The sequence below is a fragment of the Xenopus tropicalis genome, chromosome 6, assembly GCF_000004195.4.
Source record: "Xenopus tropicalis strain Nigerian chromosome 6, UCB_Xtro_10.0, whole genome shotgun sequence".
Taxonomy (NCBI): Eukaryota; Metazoa; Chordata; class Amphibia; order Anura; family Pipidae; genus Xenopus; species Xenopus tropicalis.
Genome location: NC_030682.2, coordinates 52,942,617 through 52,964,519, shown reverse-complemented (window position 1 = coordinate 52,964,519; position 21,903 = coordinate 52,942,617). Strand labels below are relative to the sequence as shown.

Here is a 21,903-nt window from a genome sequence, read left to right as displayed (position 1 = left end):
ATGTTGGTGGGTGTCTTTGTGGTTGATCCTTAGACTATAAATCTTAGGCTATCTTGGGGTTACTGAGAGTTGTAATCCAACACACCCATATGTGTATCCTAACACAGAAAGGAATCGCCAGCGCTTGGTCTAACCCACGCTGTAGTGTTGACCAGCTGCTAGAAACACACTATTGTGCCAGTGCTCGGTCTAACCCACAATCTGGAGTTGACCAGCTGCTATAAACAATAAAAAGCCATTAAACATATGTGTATCCTGCCTGGGGTTAGGGAGTGTAGTGCTCCCCAAGCATTTCACACAGTGGAAACCTAAATCAACCACCATAATGTCTGTCATATAATGCTTAGTGTTATATGTTGAGGGTGTGCTGCCACAAAGTGGACATGTATGAAGATGTTGCCATCTACTACTGTGCTTGTGTTTGGGCTATTTTGGAAATGGCTCTTGGCTGGTTTTGGCCTAGTTTTGTGACTGGCTTTGGCTTGTTTTGCAAATTAGACCTGGCAGCTCTGGTCAGACAGAACATTATACATGGTGCCTGCCCACGTCCGGCTGGATTGGCCAGACAGAAATCAGCACAGGAAATTATTGGCTCCCTTTTCGTGGAAACTATAAAACAACAAAATAGGTCACTTATAACCGCAAGTGCTGTGTGCAAACTGCAAATTTGAATACAACCCTTGGAATGGTAGTAGAGTTGCACTTGTGCAGCACTGGCAGCAAAAAGTAGGATAGATACAATGGCACCAAGTGCAACTATGCAGAAGTGCAAAAATCAGCTTTGGACACAAGTACCTATAATAAGTGGCATTAATTTTATGCAACGTCTGCAGTCCACAGTTCAGTTAGATCATCTTTCTGGGATCTTCCTACTATTAGGTTACTAAAAGTTAAGGTGAACAACCCCTTTAATCGGTTTAGAATCAGGTATTTTTATTTTCTATAACAATATGTTTTCTATAAAAGCAGTGAAATTCCAGGTTTAATGGAGAAGTACATCCTGATGCAATAGGTTCAATAAAAGTCTGGGTAACCCTGTTTTATGGCTATAACTATAAGAAACTAGGTCAGTCAATATATGGTAGGGAAATCCAGTTAAAAAAACCCAAGTGCCCCTTTAAACATCAGCTTCTTAAGATAAGATCTGTGATACTTCATCCTATTGGCATTATTTTATGAGATCTTCACATGCACGCAGGTGGCCAAGTCACAGTCAAGCATCCAGTGAACCTTTTCTTTATGTCATTCGATTTCATTTTTTGAACACAATCCAGCTGTCAGATTTTAGCAGAAAGCCGCTTTGATTGTTCCAATAATTCCAGTTTTGCAATGGCTGAAAGGTGCACTTCATCAGGACCATCTGCTATACGGAGAGTACGAATAGCTGCATACCTACAAAACACACAGCATATATGTATATATTTAACTTACATTCTGCTTGTGAAAAACACATGATAAATACAAAGACCAATTTGAGTGTAATGGAAACCAATTATATTGTTTAGCAACAGAATATTAATATCTATGTTACCAGTGAATACTTCAACCATTACTACATCCACTAGTGCATGTATTAAGCAGTGATAAATCAAAAGAAACACAGTAATTAGAATGGTAATAACTGTTCCTTCTGCAAATCACCTTACATTAGTGTTTGTTAAGATAGAGGCCCATTAGAGTCTCGCCACCAGCCATGGAAAGATCCCTGTGGCCTAGAGTAGACAGTACAGGTATCGGACCCCTTATCCGGAAAACCATTATCCAGAAAGTTTTGAATTACGGAAAGGCCATCTCCCATAGACTCCATATTAATCAAATAATTCACATCTTTTAAAATTATTTCCTGTTTCTCTGTAATAATAAAACAGTACCTTGTACTTGATCCCAGCTAAGATATAATTAATCCTTATTGGAGCCAAAACAATCCTAGTGGTTTTAATTACTGTTTAAACATTTTTTTTAGCAAACTTAAGGTAGGAGATCCAAATTACGGAAAGACCCCTTATCTGAAAAACCCCAGATCCCAAGCATTCTGGATAACAATAATACCTATATTATAAATAAATGGTTCACATTTCTATCAGAATATCCCCTGAGACTAAATGGAGGACACAACTTAAGCAATTGGCAAACAATCTTTATGTCTGTGATTGGTGCCTTTATGCCTGTATAATATAAACCCCTTTAATAAACAAAGTCCGGTAAAAACAGCTGCAAACTATATAATTGTATAGAAAAGTCTGGCAAGGATGTAAATCTGTCCCCGTACATCTATGTGCAATATAAACAGTAAATAAATAATCCCTTCCACTGACAAACAGACGAGAAGCACATTGTTCCTTTTGGGGAAATAGGATGAAGTGTGAGGAACCTGGAACCTTGAATGGGGGTGGATCAAAACACAGTGATAAATTATTGCTCTTTGATTCAGAGGAAGGATGTGCTTAAATGAAAAAGGAAACAGATTGAATTGGAGCTATGAAACAGCTTTTCCTTGGAAAGAAACTGCTGTGTGTCAGTTTGTTTTCTGAACTAAACCTGCCTATAATAGCTTTCTCAGTGTCTTGTTACATTCCAGGAGGGGCTGTCATTCTTAGGGATTTTCCATTTACATCAATACTCCCTCTCATTTCTTTTTTGTGTGAATAATATTGTCTTCTGTGCACTCGTTGGTACGTGCAAGAGAGCACACAGCTCGGGGGAACATATATATATATATATATATATAACCACAGATTACTTAAATGTAAATTCAAATCATCTTTCCATTAAATCTTCAGTAAATCTTCCCTTCACATCAGAGTTGCACTCATCTTGCTACAAGAACAATATCAATGAATTATTTCCAGAGAATTACTTACATGGATGCCAGGGGGAAGTCTTGGGAAACCCCAGCCCCACCAAACACTTGAATTGCACGATCTGCAACCTTGCACGCCATCCTTGGAGCAACCACTTTAATCATAGCAATCTGCAACAGGAAAAATCTTTTCAGCAGTGTGATTCATTGTGGACTGTATAATACATAGATCTCACATGTATTTCCTATGCAAGGAAACTAAGCAGCTGCTCACATTAAAGTTTCCGTTCTTACAAAATATATTGTTTCTATAAACATTCAGTTTCTTTATGGACAGAATGAGACTATAGTATAGTTAAAATCAGTCTGTGACAGTTGGCTAGTGCAGCAAATATGGGCTGGCAGAAGCCATCCAGTACAAACTACTGCACCATAACAGCCACTATGGTTAGCTTGGTTATATAGAAGATAAGGTATTTTGCAAAATCTAGAACTCCACTTGTACAAATCAGTGCCACTGCTCTGTTTATAGATAGTAGGCTGGCAGTATAAGGGGGCTGCCACAGGCATTTCCATCTGGTCCATAAGGTGTAGCCATACCCACTAAACATGATTTATGATTTGGAAGCTTAACTGCTTAACATGTAGGCACTGGCAGGATTGTGGGAAATATTAGAATGCTGTATCCATGGATATCATTCAAATTTTTTTTTAAAATGCCAGTTTCTTCTAATTAGAAAAACGCTCATTGAAGTCATCAGCTGATGGGCCCACACACATCTGAGACTTGAGACCATCAAGGCAAACTGAATATGATTATGGGACAACTGTTAGGGTATCAATGCTATAACCCACAACCCACAATTTATATGCACCATAATGTGTCGGGTGTGCCCACCATACCTAGACTGCCCTTAGCCCACCAAACCTTTACTGGGAGAAAAACACCTGTCTATTAGGAATGCTAGATATGAAAATGTATAAGGCCATAAGAATTAAGATGGACTAGGAGCAATCTAAAAAGGGTATAATAAAGTATACTGGAACCTGTACTCCAGCAAAGTATAAGTAACGGTGTTTAGGCCCAGCACTATAGCACCACATTCCACAAACATTGTGATGATTATGTATAGTGGATGGACATTCTGACATCACTTCCTGTTATCTTTTCTGTTAGCAGATACCTTACCTCAAATGTAAATTGTAATGCTGAAGACCTTCTACGAAGGCCAAAGTATCTCAGTGTACATACTGTATCTTTTGCATTCTGCACACAGTGTTAAGCAAAAACTGTATACACGGTACCTGTTTCTTTGCACGAGCACTCCCAACTGTGTCTATGGCTCTGGCTGCACTTAGTGTGAGTAATCGTGCTTGTTCAATAGCAATGCGGCTTTCAGCAATCCAGTGTAAGACCACCTCCTGCATGCAAGGTCAAAAGTTACAAATCATAAAGTAGTCTTGAAAATTAAGGGTTTGGAAACAGACAACCATTTATATAAATGGACTGTGTGAGAAAATAAGCCACTTTAAGGAATATCTGATCAGCAAAACTAAATACAATGTCAGAAACATGTCTGTGAACCAGGCGACTGACAAGAAAATATCAAAATCAGGGGAGTTGTGGGGGATTATGATCAGCAGTGGAAGATATTATTTACTGAATTAGGACTTAGGGCTATAGCTTATAGGAGTTAGTCTGGATGCCTTTATTTTTTTGGTAAGACAGAGTAAAACACGCAAACCAGATTCATACTGTATTTCTTTAGATGGAGTCATATTTACTACATATTTTCATGCATAACAATCACAGAGCTAGGGACACAGCCCTATCCCACTATGATGATGCAGCATGATGCACTACCTTCTGGCTCTGCCAGTAAATGACACATTCATATAAAAAAATTAATTGGTTGATATTGGAATATCCCTTCCTCTATATACTGGGTGTCTTTTTGATCTTACACAGTATTTCTTCTCTGTTTACTAATGTGCACAAACCTAAACATAATCAATCTTATCTCTTTTAATGTACTGTTTATTCTATTCTGTTCTTTCACTCTTCCATTTTCTTTAATGTTATCGAGTGTCCCTGAACTTTGATCAAAACATTCAATTAGTCAAGCTACGGCCTAAACAGTAACTGGAAAAAATAAATTTTGAGTCCTTTCCAAAAATCTCTAGATCTCCTAATATACTGGGTTAAAGAAACATTAACACCAACAAATAAAATGTATCAAAGTAATTGAAGTATAATGTACTGCTGCCCTGCGCTGGTAAAAGCTGAATGTTTGCTTTAGAAACATTGCTATAGTTTAAAAAATAGTCTACTGTGTAACCATGGGGGTAGCTATTTAAACTGGAATAAAAGAGAAAAGGCACTGGTTACATAGCAGATAACAGATAAAATACTATTGTAGTCTGCAAGGTTTATCTGTTATCTGCTATGTAACCTGTGCCTTTTGACCTATTTTCCAGCTTGAATAGCTGCCCCCGTGGCTACACAGCAGGGTATTTATATAAACTGAAGTAATGTTCCTGAAGCATACAGTAATCTTATCAGTGCAGAGAAACAGTACATTGTATTCAAATTACTTTGACACGTTTTCATTTTTTGGAGTTACTGTTCCACAAAGTGGTGGGGTTTTGTGCAGAAAGACCCTGATTCCCTGAACATGTGGGCGATCCCACATAACATATATCAAATATTTTTTATACATTTTCAGTAAGTCCTGGCTGGGAAGTGCCAAGTTATATATATATAAATATAACGGCTATGATTTGACTAATTTTACTATAATTTTACTAATTTCATCTCCCATAGACTACATTATAAACATATATTTGTAATTTAAAAAAATGATTTTCTTTTTCCTGTTACAATAAAACAGTACCTTGTACTTAAACTAAGCTGCATAAATTCAAATGGCAAAACAGTCCTACTGTTTTTTTTGATGTTTAAATGTTGCTTTTTTAAGCAGATGAGGTATGGAGATCACAAATTCGAAATGATCCTATACCTCTACTTTAAATCTGTTCTTACGTGCTGATAAAGCTTTTTCCCAAAGGTTTGCCGCTGGGCAGATCTTTCACACATTAACTGCAGTGCACTCTCAGCAGCTCCTATTGTTCTCATGCAGTGGTGAATACGACCTGGGCCCAAACGCCCCTGAGCAATTTCAAACCCTCTTCCTTCCCCTGAGCAGAGAAGAATAAAAAAAAATGTTAAGCAATTTCCTACTCAACATGAATACCTTTAAATATATAGAGAAATACTAAAATCTCCAGTAAAGGGAAAATGTATCCAAAGGATTTTCCATTTTTTGTGTAATATTTATAGGAAATTCTGCATTCTGTCCAAAGTTGCTACTAGGTGGATTATGCTTTTACCAACACCCTTACAAACATCTTTGTAGTCATTGTTAAAGGAACAGTAACACCAAAAAAATATAGTGTTTTAAAGTAATTAAAATATAATGTACTGTTGCCCTGCACTGGTATAACTGGTGTGTTTGCTTCATAAACCCTACAATAGTTTATATAAATAAGCTGGTGTGTAGCCATGGGGGCAGCCATTCAAGCTGAAAAACGGTGAAAAGGCACAGGATACATAGCGGATGACAGATAAACTCTGTAGAATATAATGGGGCTTTATCTGTTCTCTGCTAAGTAACCTGTGGCATTTCTTCTTTCAATAGCTGCTCCCATGGCTACACAGCAGATCTGTTTTATATAAACTATAGAAGGGAGGCAAACACCAGTTGTACCAATGCAGGGCAAAAGTGCATTTTGTAATAACTTTTATACACTTTCATTTTTAGAGTTACTGTTCCTTTAATGTACATCAGCAAGTTGTGTGGTGTCTTCCTTTAGATGTGGTCAATCCCATATGCCTCATTTAATTATAACTTACCAAAAGTAACTAAATGAGTATCCCACATATACGTTTTCTATACAATGTGCTCCTCTTTATTCAGGGCCGGATTTACAAATTTGCCGCCCCAAGGCCACCCCCGGTCGCACAGGATTGCAAGCGTGCATGCGCCATAGGCCAAATTTGACTTGCATACGGAGCAGTGGGGAGAACACAAATGGGAACACAAATTTTTAGATCTTTGCATGGCGGGGCAGAATGCCGCCCCCAGGTTTCTGCCGCCCTAGGCCGGGGCCTTTGTGGCCTCTCCACAAATCCGGGCCTGTCTTTATTTGAATGCCTTAGGGCAATGACATGTCACCAGTATTTTGTTGCAGCGACAGAATGTCAGAAAATTCCCTGTCATTGTAGGTGCTGAGAATTGTAAGACATAAAAGGCACTTGTGTGCATTTATGTGAATTGAGTGTTCTACCTGTGCAGATTGTCAGCACTCACAAATTCAGGGAAGTTGCTGCAATAAAGTAATGTGCCATTGCCCTTAAAGGTGGAGGGTGACTTTTTTGTTTGGGGAGGCTAAAGATGGGCCATACACAGACTGACCTAAAGCTACTGTGAGACTTAGTGGATTTACTGATGGTGTAAAACATAACCCTTCCAACTACCTCTTGCTGTTCCCACTGACTTCCAGGGATACTGTGCAAAAGTGCGGGTGTGAGTGCTTTTTTCAACCTAAAATGCTTAGGATGTAAAAGTATTCATACATGCACTTCTGTGAGGGGCTCTCCATCCATTTGTGTTTGTGATCAGTTGGCTTAAATGTGTTTTAGTTAGTTTTATAGAGAAAAAGGCAGTGGGTACTGACATCCCAGACACATTACATACAGTCAAATGCTGTCTATATTTACAAAATCACCACATTATATGCAGCGAGATACAGTGGCTACTAGCACCCCAGGCAAATTATATGCAGTGAGAAGCAGTGGGTACTGATGGCAGATATTCAGGGATGCCCTCGCACTATAACACTGGCACTGATACACAACATTGGTTTGTTTCTCAGCTATGCAGTCTCATTGTAACTAACTAGAAATAAACAAAACAATGACAACAGTGAGAAAAAAGTAAGTGCAAAAAACAATGACAAAAACATACTGTATATAAAAGCACAATTAACTTTTTCAGGGGGAGTTAATTTAGGACTGGAGCAAGGGTGATATGGATATTACAAATTCTAGGTGACAAAAAAATAATTTAATTTCAGCTAGTGATTCAGCCTTTAGAACAGTGATACCCAACCAGTGGCTCGGGGGCAACATGTTGCTCACCAACCCCTTGGATGTTGCTCTCAGTGCCCCCAAACCAGGGAGTTATTTTTGAATTCCTGACTTGGGGGCAAGTTTTGGTTGAATAAAAACAAGATTTACTACCAAATAAAGCCTCCTGTAAGCTGATAGTGTGCATAGAGGCTGCCTAATAGCCAACCTTATTTGGCACCTCCATGAACTTTTATGATGCTTGTGTTGCTGTCCAAGTCTTTTTACATTTGACTGTGGCTCACAAGTAAGAAAGGTTGGGGACCCCTCTTTTAGAACAAATACAGTATAGTACTTGTGGAGGTGGGATGAAATCTGCAGCAAAAAAAGTTAGGTAAAGTTACATCCTGTAGATCCTTCTAATCAGTCTCCATTTCTGCAGTGCCTTCAGTTTGTAATATCTCTCTATCCCTGCCCAGATCTGTGCCTTGATTCGTCAATTTTACTGTCTGCAAGAAAGCTGTGCTTTTATTGGAGAAGCCACAAGAAGAAAGCTCTAATCAGAGCAAAGTTAATTACAACAGAACTGTAGTTCGCAGGAATGCTAGAAAAGTTCCCCAGTGTTAAAAGTTCCAGAGCAGTGCAGAAATGGAGTGAGTTTTTTTTTTTTTTTTTTTAGGTGCCAAGCAGGTTCGCGGAGGCTTAGCCTCCCCTAGCCTTATTGAAAATCCGCCTATGATTGCCCTTACACAGACTTCAGCAGGGGACAGAGCGGGGACTGATTATACAGACAGTGTTATATGCATTCAAATTAACTATTATAATTACAGGTAGAGAGGTGAAAACAAAAGCAAAAATCTGTAACTGCTTTATAATAGAAAAAAAATGCAGAAAATATATATTTTTTTAATTAAAATAATAGGTATAACACATTTTCAACACAATTCTTGAATAAAGTGTATACAGGCACATACTGCCTTCCTTCCTTGGATCTGACACTGCTCTTAGCTGAAATTATCAAAGTTATAAAGTTGCCTGAGTATATAATTTCTATTCATACTAAATGCCTGAAACAATTATCATTAGATGCTGATCTGATTGTAACTTACCCAAAATTAAATTAGACACTGGAACTCTTACATTTTTGAAGTGTACCTCAAAATGCCCACCATGCTGAGTATCTGAAACCAAGATTGAAATAGGTGAGTTTTGTCAGGTTTAGGCACTCAGCCCCATATACATATATACAAATAATTATATGTTAACTCTTAAATTACATTTACAATAATGTCTTACCTTCATAGCCAAACACTTTCAGGGCTCTCACAACTTCTACACCTTTTGTCTCCATAGGTACAATAATCATGCTATGCTGCTTGTATCTGCCATACATAGTTATAAGTTTAATACTGTCATTTGATGAGACAATACAATAATCCTAAACACGGTTCAAGGTTGAACTGGCTACAACTAGCCCCAGGGAATGCATGTTGCATTGGTGTCCTGCAATAAACTGACTATTTTGTTGCCTTACTATACCAATAGAGCAATGGAAATGAGATTTTATCTTTGCCCCAGGTCCAGTAATTTCTAACAACAAATCAGATATTTGCTTTCTAACAACAAAATAAATACTACCTGTTGATCAGTTAATATGGATCACAAGACAAGACCAGAGCTAATTTTGGACCTGCTATTGCATTGACCTCCAAGTGTCTAATGAGGTGGCACAATCACAAAAGAAAGCTCCAGGATAAATTAAACAAGAATCTGTATATTTGAATTATGCTAAAACCTGAAGCAAACAATGATCCAGGTAAGCCTGATCTATTGTAACAAGCAAAGAAACAGGACATTGGTGGTTGAGAGTATAGTTCATATAAATGTAAGTTTGTCTTTATGACTGCACAACAATTAGCCTTATAAAAGGAAAATAACATTCAGTACATAATATGCATACAGTACAAACAGGTCTTACTTTGAAGCCAAGGTGTTTTTAGTTTTTCCCATCACAATTGCTACTTGGCAGCTTTGATTTCCCGCTCCTGCAACAAAAGCAGTAATTATTGGTAAATGGAGGAACAATGTGCACTAATTCAGAGCATTCTAAATAAAAGAGGAAACATGAATGTGGGTTATGGCACATGTAGCGATTCTGGGAATTTTGTTGCCCAGGTGATTAACAGTTCTGCAGGTGGGTGACAAAACTAAGTATTGACAATTGATGCTTTCAATACCAGTTACACTTACATTACTATTTCTGGAGGACCAGTGTAGCTTAATATTTACTTATTTCTTGGACTTGTTTGGTAGCAGTAGAGCAGTTAGCAGGGCATACGGAGCTGGTACAATTTCAGGACCGGGGATTAAAGGAACAGTAACACTAAAAAATACAAATGTTTTAAAATAATTAAAATATAATGTACTGTTGCCCTGCACTGGTAAAAGTTGTGTGTTTGCTTTAGAAAGACTTCTGTAGTTAATAGAAATAGCTGTTGTGTAGCCACGGGGGCAGCCATTTAAATTGAAAAAAGGAGAAAAGGCACAGGTTATATAAGAAGATAACAGATAAACTGTGTAGAATACAATGGGAATCTATGCTACTTATCTGTTATCTGCTTAGTAACCTGTAAACTGTAGTAGTGTTTATGAAGCAAGCACACAACTTTTACCAGTGCAGGGCAATAGTACATAATATATTAATTATTTTTATACACTTTAATTTTTTGGTGTTACTGTTCATATCTGTTATGTTTTGGCTACATATATTTACACAAAACTGAACATATCGGTTGGTTTTCTATGGGAAGGTAGGGGTTCTCTCCAGAAACCTGTTATCCAGATAGCGTTTTTCAGATCCAGATATCTTATAGCGTCCATCTTAAACAAATATTACTTATTTTTACTTTTTTTCTGTAATAAAACAGCAGCTTGTACTTGATGGTAACTAAGCTGCAAGGATCCATATTGGTGGCAAAACAATCCTATTTGGTTTATTGAAATGTTTTTAGCAGCCTTAAGGTATGGTGATCCCAATTACGGAATGATCCCATGATTACAAAATGCTATAAATATGCCCCCAAGACTCCAGGGAAAGTACTGTTTGCCACTGTGACCAAAAATGACATTTTACTGGTTTGCTAAAATAAGAAAGCAGAAAAATCGAAGTATCCTTGCATAATTGTATACTGGAACATGAATTATATTCAAGTATGAAGCTATGCCAGAGCTGTCAACCCCCCTATTTCTTTGGGAGTAACACGACTTTGAAGGGTCTCCCCCGTTCTCCCGTCCCTCAGCAGAAGGGATGCTTTTATTGTTCATACGAAAATATCGCAATAGCATACCGAAAGTCACGCCAAAACATTCGTAAACAACACAAAAACCTTTCTGGCTTTGAAGCCTTCCATGTCTGGCTTTGGAAGCCTTCCATAGGACTCAATGGCACTCGACAGATTAAACCTGGCAAAAAAGATAGTCCAGTGGAAAGTGTAACCAAAGCATTAACGAATTCCAAAATGTTCGTATTCTTTGTGCAAAGTACGATTTTTCCTTAGAAATTTAACGAAAAGTTAGCAAACACGGGGGAGGGGCTTGAGCAATCATAATTCAGGCCACCCATAAATGAGGTTGTTAGATAGAGACAAGTACCATAGACTTCCAAACCTCACCAACTTTTACATGTCAAGTTTTTTCTGGCACTTTTTGTGGTTTTTACTTAAATACCGTATATACTCGAGTATAAGCCGAGTTTTTCAGCACGAAAAATGTGCTCAAAAACTCAGCCTCGGCTTATACTCGAGTATATACGGCTGACCGTACCGCTCCCCATACTGCTCCCAGTACTGCTTCCTGCTGCGTCTTCTCTGTCTGCTGGCAGGTGTGAGCGGGGGACCGGGTCAATTCACGGACAGGGGAACGCACATTCGGTGCGCTCTGACACTGGTGACATTCGCGCAAGCGCCGGTAAAGTTGTAGTGTGGCCGTCCGCGTGTGATGATAGGTGGGATCTCCAGCCGGCATGACCTCGCTTCCCATGAAGCAAATAAATCAATAATATTCGGCGCACTCTGACACTCCGGCATGAACTCGCTTCCCATCAAGCAGCTCTGACACTGCTGACATTCGCGCGCAGTGTCAGAGCTGCTTGATGGGAAGCGAGGTCATGCCGGCTCTATACTGGGGCTGCAGTAGGACGGGATGTGGGGGGTGAAGTTCAGATAATAATATTCGGCGCTGCTGACTGCTGACATTCTGACACTGCGCAGTGATTTATCTGCCTGATGGGAAGAGAGGTCCGGCCTGCTGGAGATCACACGCCGACGGCCACACTACAACAAGCTTTACTGGAGCGTGAACCCCCGCGGATGTCAGCAGTGTCAGAGTTCGTGCACTCCCATATCTTCTGTGTTTCCATGACCTGTAAGATCCTCTGTGTATGTGTATGTGCATGTGCTGCTGTTTGGTGGGAATGGAGCTGCAAGGCACAGTCTGATTATTCTGCAACTTGTCCTTAAATCTCCTTTAGTCACATGCATGTCTCGTGTGTGCACTTCATTGCTTTTAGTTTTATTGTCTTTCATTGCTGTGTTTTTATATGATATGAACATGACTTGTAGAGCAGCAGGACTAGCAACAACAATTTCCCAGCATGCACAGTCAGCCTTTAGTGCTACAATGGGAGTATGGTGTGCTAGTACAATTAGGCAGGCATAAGGTAAATGCTGTGTATATAATGATGTTTAATTTTTCCTTAAACCAGTGAACTGTTATCTTTCTAGCTGAACTTCAGCCCCCACATCCCATCCTACTGCAGCCCCAGAATAGAGAATGGTAGTGTGAATGCCTGTAACAGATGAGAGGGAAAGGGGTTAAAATAGCTGGTGTGCATTGTCTCATAAATCACCTTGTGGTTTGACACACTATTCTTTCTCCACCCTGGTTCTGTTGCTATAGCTCTCTTTTCTACAATACTAGCAGCTTCTACAGTGTTTTAAAGGACCAGTAATGTCATGTTGGGCCGCACTGGTATAATGTGTTTGCTTCAGAAATGCCTATAGTTTGCATGGATAAGCTGCTGTGTAGCCATTTGAAAAGTTTGAACTGCAAATATAATGTAAAGAATATTTATGTTCTCTCCCAGCAGTGCAGTTTAGTAAGACATTTATTTGTAAATGACATAATGAAAAAGGACATACCTTTCCCACCCTAGGCTTATACTCGAGTCAATAAGTTTTTCCAGTTTTCTTAGGTAAAATTAGGTACCTCGGCTTATATTCGGATCGGCTTATACTCGAGTATATACGGTAACTATTCAAGCATGTGGAGGATATTATCCAGTATATTTGAGTCAGTGCATTTGCATTTCATTAAAAGGGTGTTGATCCAGGCCATTTTCCAACTGCCATTAAGGCCTATTTCACATTTGATATTGTGCCATGGTGCTGTCTATGAAAAGCAGTCTGAGGCAGGAAAGATTTCATTTCTGTGGTTTAAACACCACGTGTGCCATAGTCCTTAGGAGTCAAAAAGGATTTTTTTCCACTCTAAATTGCACATTGACAAGAGGGGTTTTCCCCTTTTCTCTGGATCAACAAATATATTTTTAAAAAATAAAAATTATTTTTTAAATATCAAAATGTTTAGGTGTTGTTTATTTATATGTATAATGAGCTGCTTCTTATGTCAAAGCCTAACAGTTTGCAGCTGGTGGAAGGCAGAGATTCATATAGAAAGACAGAATCTTAGTGGACTGGTGAATGAATAAGCATAGTATAGTGATATTGTGATACTAAAATCCACAATTAGTATTGATGTTAGTATTTATAGGTTATGTGAGTGTACAGATAGGTCAGTATAGGTTTGTGTGTGCTGGGTTCACTTGAAAGGGTTGAACTTGAATGGTAAGTCCGACCCAGCAGGGTCGGACTGGGCCGCCGGGACACCGGGAAAAATCCCGGTGGGCCCCGGCGGCCCAGTCCGACCTTTGCTGGCACTCCCCCTTCTTACAGTTCCTCCCCTGATGCGTTTATTTTATACGCGCTCTGGGAGGACGTCAGGTGGGGGCCCTGCGGGGGGGGTTAGGGGGGCCCCTGGGGGGGGTTAGGGGACACAGCTGGCTGGGGCACCTGCAGGGCCCCTGAGGCGTGAGCCCCGGTGGTCCGACCCTGTACACAAGTCCAAATGACTGAATGCGTTTTCCTTGATAAATTGCGTAGATTGAGAACAGCCTAAGACAGAGCCTTGAGGAACTCCAACAAAGAGAGGTAGTAAGTGGAGGTACAGCAGTGTCACAAATGCCAACTACAGAATGTCTAGGGGTGGGTGGTCAACTGTGTCAAAGGCTGCAGAGAGAATGAGAAGGATTAGTATGGAATAGTGACCTTTAGACTTTGCCAGGAGAAGATCATTGGTTCAGAGGGTCGAGAATGGAGTTAAACTATATAGTTTATTTATTATTTTACAAGCCCATACAAGAACCCTTTCAGATAAAGGCCACAATACTGAGTCAGCCTCTCTGCTTTAATGCTTATTTTTTGCTAAAATAAATAGGGAACCTCTTGGTCATGGATTTCCCAGAAATTAATAATATGAGATACGTGAAAGAGTGCTCCATATCTCCCATTTGCAGGAACGGCCACTCCCTTCTGGCACGATGACAAAAACACAAAAGCAGCTCTTCGTTTTCATTACTGAGTTCTTTGCTACAAGTGAATTCCAGACGGGAATCCTGCTGCTTGAAACAAACAAGGTTAGTGATGCAGTTTTCTTTTCCTTTATGTGCTATAAAGAAATTAGGGTTGCAAGCAAACTGTGTCCTTTGAGGGCTCTACACAATGTATAAAAGTAGTTGCAGCAATAAAAAGAAATAAACTCATATGATTGCTGCCTTTTCTAAGTTTACAAAGCAATGACACAGGAAATAAAGGTACTTATACAAAACAAAAAAAATATTTTGTAAACAATAGTATCACAATAGTAACACAAGGTACTCGAGGATATCAGCAAGTCTAACAGATGATTCACTGATTTCCCATTCTATATGTATTAGAAGAGATGACTGCATCAATATTTCCCTATTTGCTTTGGGTTTGCTCTTAAATTATTTAGATGTATGTTTCTTTTTTGCCATAGAATGAGTTTCCACTGCTCCAGAGCCCTATTGCAGTGAAGTCACTCCAGCCTTATATTCTTTCGTACATGGTGAGGTTAGGCTTATGTGCAGCTGCTAATCCATGTAAAAATTCATGCACCACCTCTGGACATTCATACTACTGGCCATATATAATGTGCCTGCATATTTTTTGCCATGTGGTGTATTACTTGCACTCTATAATACAGATACAATGCAGTAAATCTACAACCTCCTTGGTTCTTAGTGCAATTGTGGGGCAGTTAAATTGCCAGTTTCAGTTAAACTCTATATAATGGTTGTAAGTCTGAGACATAGCAACAACTTGGGCAAGACAGAACTCATTATTTATATTTAATACAGACTTCACTATCTATATGTAAATGAAGTCTTGTGATTACAGGTGAGGTGGAAGTAGAAGTAAAAACAAAACAATGCTTAATTTTGCTTTATAATAAATAATAAACATTTAATAAAAATGTAATGCATCACTTATTTAGCTCACATTGCCCCTTAAAACACATAGTTAGGATTCAACCAATGCAATCTTATATCTTCTGCTTTCTTCACCTAGAATATTTGTGGTAAAACAAAGGAACACTGAGTGTTTATAAATAGCTTTGCTTGTTTATGCTGTCTTTTTTAATGTACAATATTCAAATTTGATTATTGTTTGTAAATTGCTTGTGGAAGATGCAATATTCAGCAAATTCTGCAACCTTTTAAACACAGACTTATATTTGCCTTACTGTGTTTAACATAGAACTAAATACCTATGTTGCTCAAGTAACATCAAAGAACAGAACAGCATTATATTTTCATAACTGGTAACAAGAGAATCAAGAGACAAACAACCTGTTTTAAATTTTTGAGGTGGCGTGTCCGATAGTTATAGAATGCACAACATAACAAGTTAAACTGCACCAGATGCTACCCTTTATTGTAGGAGATTTCCAGAAATTCTTTTGATGGAAATCTGTGGAAGTGGGCTGCAGGCGGTTACTGGATATTGCTGTTTCACTAGGTGTGGGCCTGTTTTGGATATTTTAAAAAGCAGATGTTACAGGCTGAACTTGCACACAACAGCCAGATTAAACTTTGCAATAAATACAAGACTGGGTGACTGTTTTATGCATAGGTGACTTGTCCCCTGCCTAGAATATCAAAATAACATGTAATAAGAAATGCATTTATGTTGCCACTTCACCAAGGAGATGTGGAGATACTGTATATACACACCTACCTTTAAAATAAAAAAACAAAAACAGGAGTTCACAGTTATAAGACCATGCTACTAAGCTTCACTAGTTCCTTTTCTTTAACCTGAGTGCTGACGTTAGCCAGTCATAATTGCCACCATGCACTGCCAAGCAAACTGTTTTTCTCATAGGCAAAGTACTGGCATGCTGACTTGTAATCAGATTGCAAAGAAGAAGGAAATAGGATCTGAGACGTTTCTGGTTAAAAAGCTAGTATAAGAGTAGTTACTTGCTTTATGACAGAATAAAAAGACCTAATTACATCTAAATTCACAAAAGTGACAAAATCCTATTCATAACTGAAATAAATACATTGTTCGCTTAAACCCCTCAAAAAAAATTGCCTACTGTTTTTGGGCGCAAATACAGACTTTTTTTGATAATAGTTTACACTTAAACTAGTAACACACAGACTTTGGAGAATCCAATCATTTTGCCTGCCAGCAGCTGTCTTAAATTACATAATTTGCTCACATACATCTTAGAATTAATTTAAAGGGGTTGTTCACCTTTTTGCAAAAAAGTCCAAAGTGGTAGGATTTTGCAAAAGAAACACTTTCCCTAATACACCTATTAAAAAATGCTCACTTTTCATATAATAAATATATAAAGTTTGTGGGGAACTGAGCAACACCTCTGCAGAAGGGGGTGGATGACCTCCTCCTTCTCTTTGAAGAAACAGAAATCCAGTGTCAGGACGAATCCAGGGCTTCTGTGCATGGCAGTTCTCATTGTTATTCATTTGCATAACATTAAACCTATCGGATTAAAGCTGTGCAGAGGAATGAGGAGTGGGCACGTGCACTGTTGTAATTGTAATTCTCCATTTGAAGTGGGTGTGGTTTAAAAAGGGGAGTGGTTAAAACTGGCTTCCATTAGCGGCCCTCCACCATGTATGCTAGAGAAATTCCAGCCCCGGGCACCGCAGAAGTTGGACAGCACTGGCCTAGAGGACACAAAATGGCAGATTTCATAAAATATGAAATTAGAGCTCACCACAGTAAAATCTTACCATTCTCTTTTCATTTCTATGTGGTTTTGAGAGGCAATTAACCTTCACCCATTGATGCTAAAATGCCCACAGAAATGAGTGGTGGAATTTTTTTGTGTTGAGCCCTAATTTCAGATTTTGATGAATCCAACCCTAAGTTTTTATGCCGCTTGTTAATTCCTTAGCCACATTCTGCTTTCTGAACAGCAGGCAAGCAACAAGCAGACAGAAATCCATCAGAAATTCAGTTTCCTTCTATATTCACTGTTACTTGATTGCACTGTAGGTGAGGAATGACAGAGACTAATTCTGCATTTTCAAAAATTAATATAGCACTTTAAGAGATCTTAACAAAGCAAATCTAGGGGTGCTTAATTTAATTACCTTTCATTGTCATTTAAGAAGAAGTATGACTTTCTACCCAAAGCCAACATGATAATACAGGAATAATTTGACAGTCTTTGTATTATGGATATGTGTACAATATGTTCATTTAATTGTAAGGATTTTTTATATGAATATATTTTACCTCTATTTAATAGTTAGGTTTATTACAATTATTTTCTGCATTCTTACATTACTTTTGTTTTCGTTGAAGAAACCATCATGGAGGAAAAAATAAATACCACACAAAGACCAACAACAGAAAACTATGATGAATACGGAGACACCACCTTTGACTATAGTAATTATGAAGAACTGTGTGAGAAAAAGGGAGTTCGCCAGTTCGCACAGATTTTCCTCCCTGCTTTCTACGCTGTGGCATTTGTGATAGGGGTTGCTGGGAATTCTCTGGTGGTTGCCATATATGCTTATTACAAGAAGATGAAAAGCAAGACTGACGTATATCTTCTTAATCTGGCAGTAGCTGACCTCTTACTGCTGTTTACACTACCTTTCTGGGCTACTGATGCTGCTGTAGGGTGGCAGTTTGGCATCTTTATGTGCAAGATAACTTCTGCAATGTATACTATTAATTTCAGCTCAGGGATGCAGTTCCTGGCTTGTATTAGCCTAGACAGATATTTTGCTGTAACCAAGGCTCCGAATCCACAACCTATTAGAAAGATTTGTTGGGTAACCTGTCTCTTTGTCTGGAGTACTTCTATGCTGTTGAGCATTCCTGATTTATATTTCAGCACAGTGAAGGAACATAACAACAAGCATGCATGCCTTCCAGTATACCCTAAAGATACAATAAAGCAAACAACTGTCTTAATCCAGATTCTGGAGATAGTGTTTTGCTTTTTGCTGCCATTTCTTGTCATGCTATTTTGCTATGCATCAATGGCAAAAATTGTTCTACAAACTCCTAATATTAAAAGATCAAGATCTCTAAAGGTACTGTTGGCGGTGGTTGGTGTCTTCCTCATAACTCAGCTACCATATAATGTAATCAAATTCTGGAGGGCTATAGATATTATATATGCCTTAATAACTAGTTGCAGCATGAGCAGAACCATTGATATTATGATTCAGGTGACTGAAAGTTTGGCCTTGTTTCATTCATGTCTGAATCCCATATTATATGCCTTTATGGGAACAACATTTAAATCTTACATTTCAAAGATTGCAAAAAGGTATGGGGCATTAAGAAGACAAAGAATTCAAAGCACTGAAGAGTATGCCATGCATTCAGAAAACCATGTTGAAGAAACCAGCAGCTTTTCCATCTAGTCCAACTAGTCCATCTACAGTGTATTCCAAAAAGACTGAATGATTTGCACAATTTGCAAAATGCTGTTCTCTCATATGTATGATATGCAAATACGGGGGGGGGGGGTAAAATTTCCTGGTCATTATATTTGTAAAGGAATTGTAAATATTGTTTTTGTCATTTTTATAATTAAAAGTTTTCTCTGGTTAAAACAAATCTACCTACCCCCTCTGCGCATTTATTTTATAATTACAAATATGGACAAAAATAAATTAGAAGGAACAACTATGGGCAATTTTGCAGATGTCATTACAGGTAGGTAAAAAAGAGTTATTAAAGGGGCTGCAAAACATTATATGGACTAAGAGGGGCTCGAACAAATGCTGGACCTGCAAATTTAGATTTCAAAAGTCAGAAAACACATCTCCAGATGCTTCTTCATCATTGTTATTTTTAGCCAATGGAGTATGAATGCATATATATATATATATTTTATGTTTTACCTGGACCCAGAGCATGTGGTTTTGTGAAGGGTGTGCTCCTCTCTGTTCATTTTATATATAATAGGCCATTAAGACATTCTGTGCATTAAGCTACTAAGCAATGCCCTCCCCTTTAAGCAAAACAGGGATTGTCTATCCATATATTGCAATATACTACCAAGCTGGCCAACAACAACAAAGTCATGCCCGGTCTGGCCAGTCCTGCACTCACTTATCTGCTTTAAAATGCATTTAACAAAAGGTACTAAGTTCCACCTGCAACCCCCCCCCCCCAAGGTCAAAACCCCCAAATGGTATGGTTGCCCTTTTATACAATATTCTGCCCGTTTTAGCCAATCAAGTCATAAAAAAGTCTAAGAACTAAGGAGGGAAAGGATTTACAGTTTCTAGAACTCAAAAACAACAGCAAAACAGCACTCTTAAAAAGGTAACATTTCAGGCTTAACACCAGTCCTTTATCAAGCCTTCACTCCACACCACAACTGTCAGAGTGGGAGAAAACCTGGCCATCTCTTAGCTCCATGAATGTTTCTCTTACGTTGTGCAATGTTTTTATTTTAGAAATATTACTGCCAATTTGCAGCCTGCAAATGAAAATCGTATTGCCACGGTCACTGACCCCAACAACAAAAAATAAATGATTAACAGTGATTTTTATGAATAAAAAAAAATCAGATTATTACTAGTTTGCTATAAAACATGCAAACAATACAAGGGGGTGGGGGATATGTTTGTGTGCAGAAAGTTGAGCTGACCTCCTTTTTTTGGCATCTTACAATGTGGCACAGTATACAGTATGTTGTATATCTTTACAGAACACTCAGACCCCAATGTTCTCCAGATGCTATACAACTAAGGGCTATGGCACACATGGCAATATCTGGCACTTCCCAATAGCTTAGCCAAACCAATTTCTATATGAATTACAACCAAGAGCGGGGCTGCTGTTGCTAAGAAAAGTCAGATCACAAATTAGGTAACTCCACCATGGTCCCATTGCTGTAGGCAGATTTGGAATACACTGGAAGTCCAGACAGTCATCACAAAGACTCATTGTGTGCATTAACTTGAAATCCATTCACAATATGATTACTTTCATAAATGTACTTACCACTACTCCACCACTTTTTCCCATTGATCACATAGCTATCTCCATCCCTCTGAATGCTGCATTCCATGTTGGTGGCATCACTAGAAGCCACATCAGGTTCTATAATTAAAAAAAAAACACACACATGAGATTACTGGGGCTAAGTAGGTCAACCAAATAACTGGCCTGAATGTTTCAGTAAGAAACAAGCAAGAGCTAATAGAAAAGAACAGGATATGTTTATGACAAAAGAAACAAATTAATGCAGAAAAATCAAATGGATCAACTTGGCTGTCCATGATGTTCTTTGTCCAGGACAGCCAAAAGGGATCCCTGGGACAAGACAGAAGGTGGTGGTACACCACTCAATAGAATAGTACCATGAGCCAGTGTGCTTTTTATCAAGAGGACCACTGGACAGGTTTGCAAATATTCACTCAGCCAATAACACTCTCCCTGTCCTTTAACATAAAGTCCACAAATTTATTTGAAACAACTATTTGCTGTAAAAGTAATTTTCCCTGAGTAGTTTCCCATTTAAAAGAGGGTTAAGGATTTCTCATATAAAAACACCATCTGTAAATATCTGTAAACCAAAATTTTTTTTTGGTTATGCCTGAACCAGGCTTTGGTCCCATTCCACAGTTCCCACATCCACAATCTAAATTTGGCTACTGTAATATTTAACAGGGGAGATATTGAAGAGGGAAGGACATGTTTGTTTTTAAGGCAGTATTTTGTATTAGAATAAACCTCTATGGGTAATGAAACAAAAGGAACAATGTTTGCTGCTGGTCTAATAGTCACACATAGCAAATAATCAGTAGGTAGCATTGCTTGCTGTGGGTTACTAGATTTAGTTAAACTTTGTTTCATTTATTACATTATCCTGTATATCCTACAGAATGTTGGAAAACTCCAGCTTTCACATTTAGCAGTCAGAGAGGCAAATTCCAATTTTACGAACAATATTTGTTAGTAAAAGGAAGGACGGGAAACACCCACTCCCTTAGTTCCTTCATATGGCATAGCATTTTTTCTTTTTAAGCCTAAAAACATATCATCAATATAAAACAGTTGCCAGCTAAAATATAAATTACATTACTTGAAATAACCTTGGCTGCAGAAAGAAACACAAGTATTTAAATAAGTTTGCAGATTTTGTAAAATAAAGCACCTTAATAAATCAGTTCTGGACAGTGTATCCCTATGCAAAGACCCTCTACAATATTCCCTGCTTAGAAGTGTAGGAGATATGAGCAGAATGTGGGGAATGTGTAGGATTAACAGCACATTACAATTAATGAACAAAATGTTCCAACACAGAAATACAGACCTTCAAA

General features: G+C 38.4%; 2 protein-coding genes across 2 annotated transcripts in view; one reads left to right on the top strand and one right to left on the bottom strand.

The window, feature by feature from the left end:
- Nucleotides 1-491: 491 nt before the first annotated feature.
- The window catches only part of acad11 (acyl-CoA dehydrogenase family member 11), a 43,973-nt gene continuing 22,561 nt past the window's right edge, over nucleotides 492-21,903 (bottom strand). The window contains exons 13-20 of the mRNA XM_002937737.5: nucleotides 20,582-20,680; nucleotides 9,907-9,973; nucleotides 9,225-9,310; nucleotides 9,038-9,109; nucleotides 5,844-5,998; nucleotides 4,106-4,222; nucleotides 2,862-2,971; nucleotides 492-1,392 (exon numbers count right to left, since the gene is read on the bottom strand). Of these exons, the coding sequence (XP_002937783.1) occupies nucleotides 1,278-1,392; nucleotides 2,862-2,971; nucleotides 4,106-4,222; nucleotides 5,844-5,998; nucleotides 9,038-9,109; nucleotides 9,225-9,310; nucleotides 9,907-9,973; nucleotides 20,582-20,680 (821 nt within the window). The 3' untranslated portion in view covers nucleotides 492-1,277. The remainder of the gene's footprint in view (nucleotides 1,393-2,861; nucleotides 2,972-4,105; nucleotides 4,223-5,843; nucleotides 5,999-9,037; nucleotides 9,110-9,224; nucleotides 9,311-9,906; nucleotides 9,974-20,581; nucleotides 20,681-21,903) is intronic.
- On the top strand, nucleotides 14,551-19,187 carry ackr4 (atypical chemokine receptor 4). The gene is made up of 2 exons (XM_002937739.5): nucleotides 14,551-14,679; nucleotides 17,909-19,187. Exon 2 carries the CDS (start codon nucleotides 17,917-17,919, stop codon nucleotides 18,985-18,987), a length of 1,071 nt encoding a protein of 356 aa, XP_002937785.1. The 5' UTR covers nucleotides 14,551-14,679; nucleotides 17,909-17,916; the 3' UTR covers nucleotides 18,988-19,187.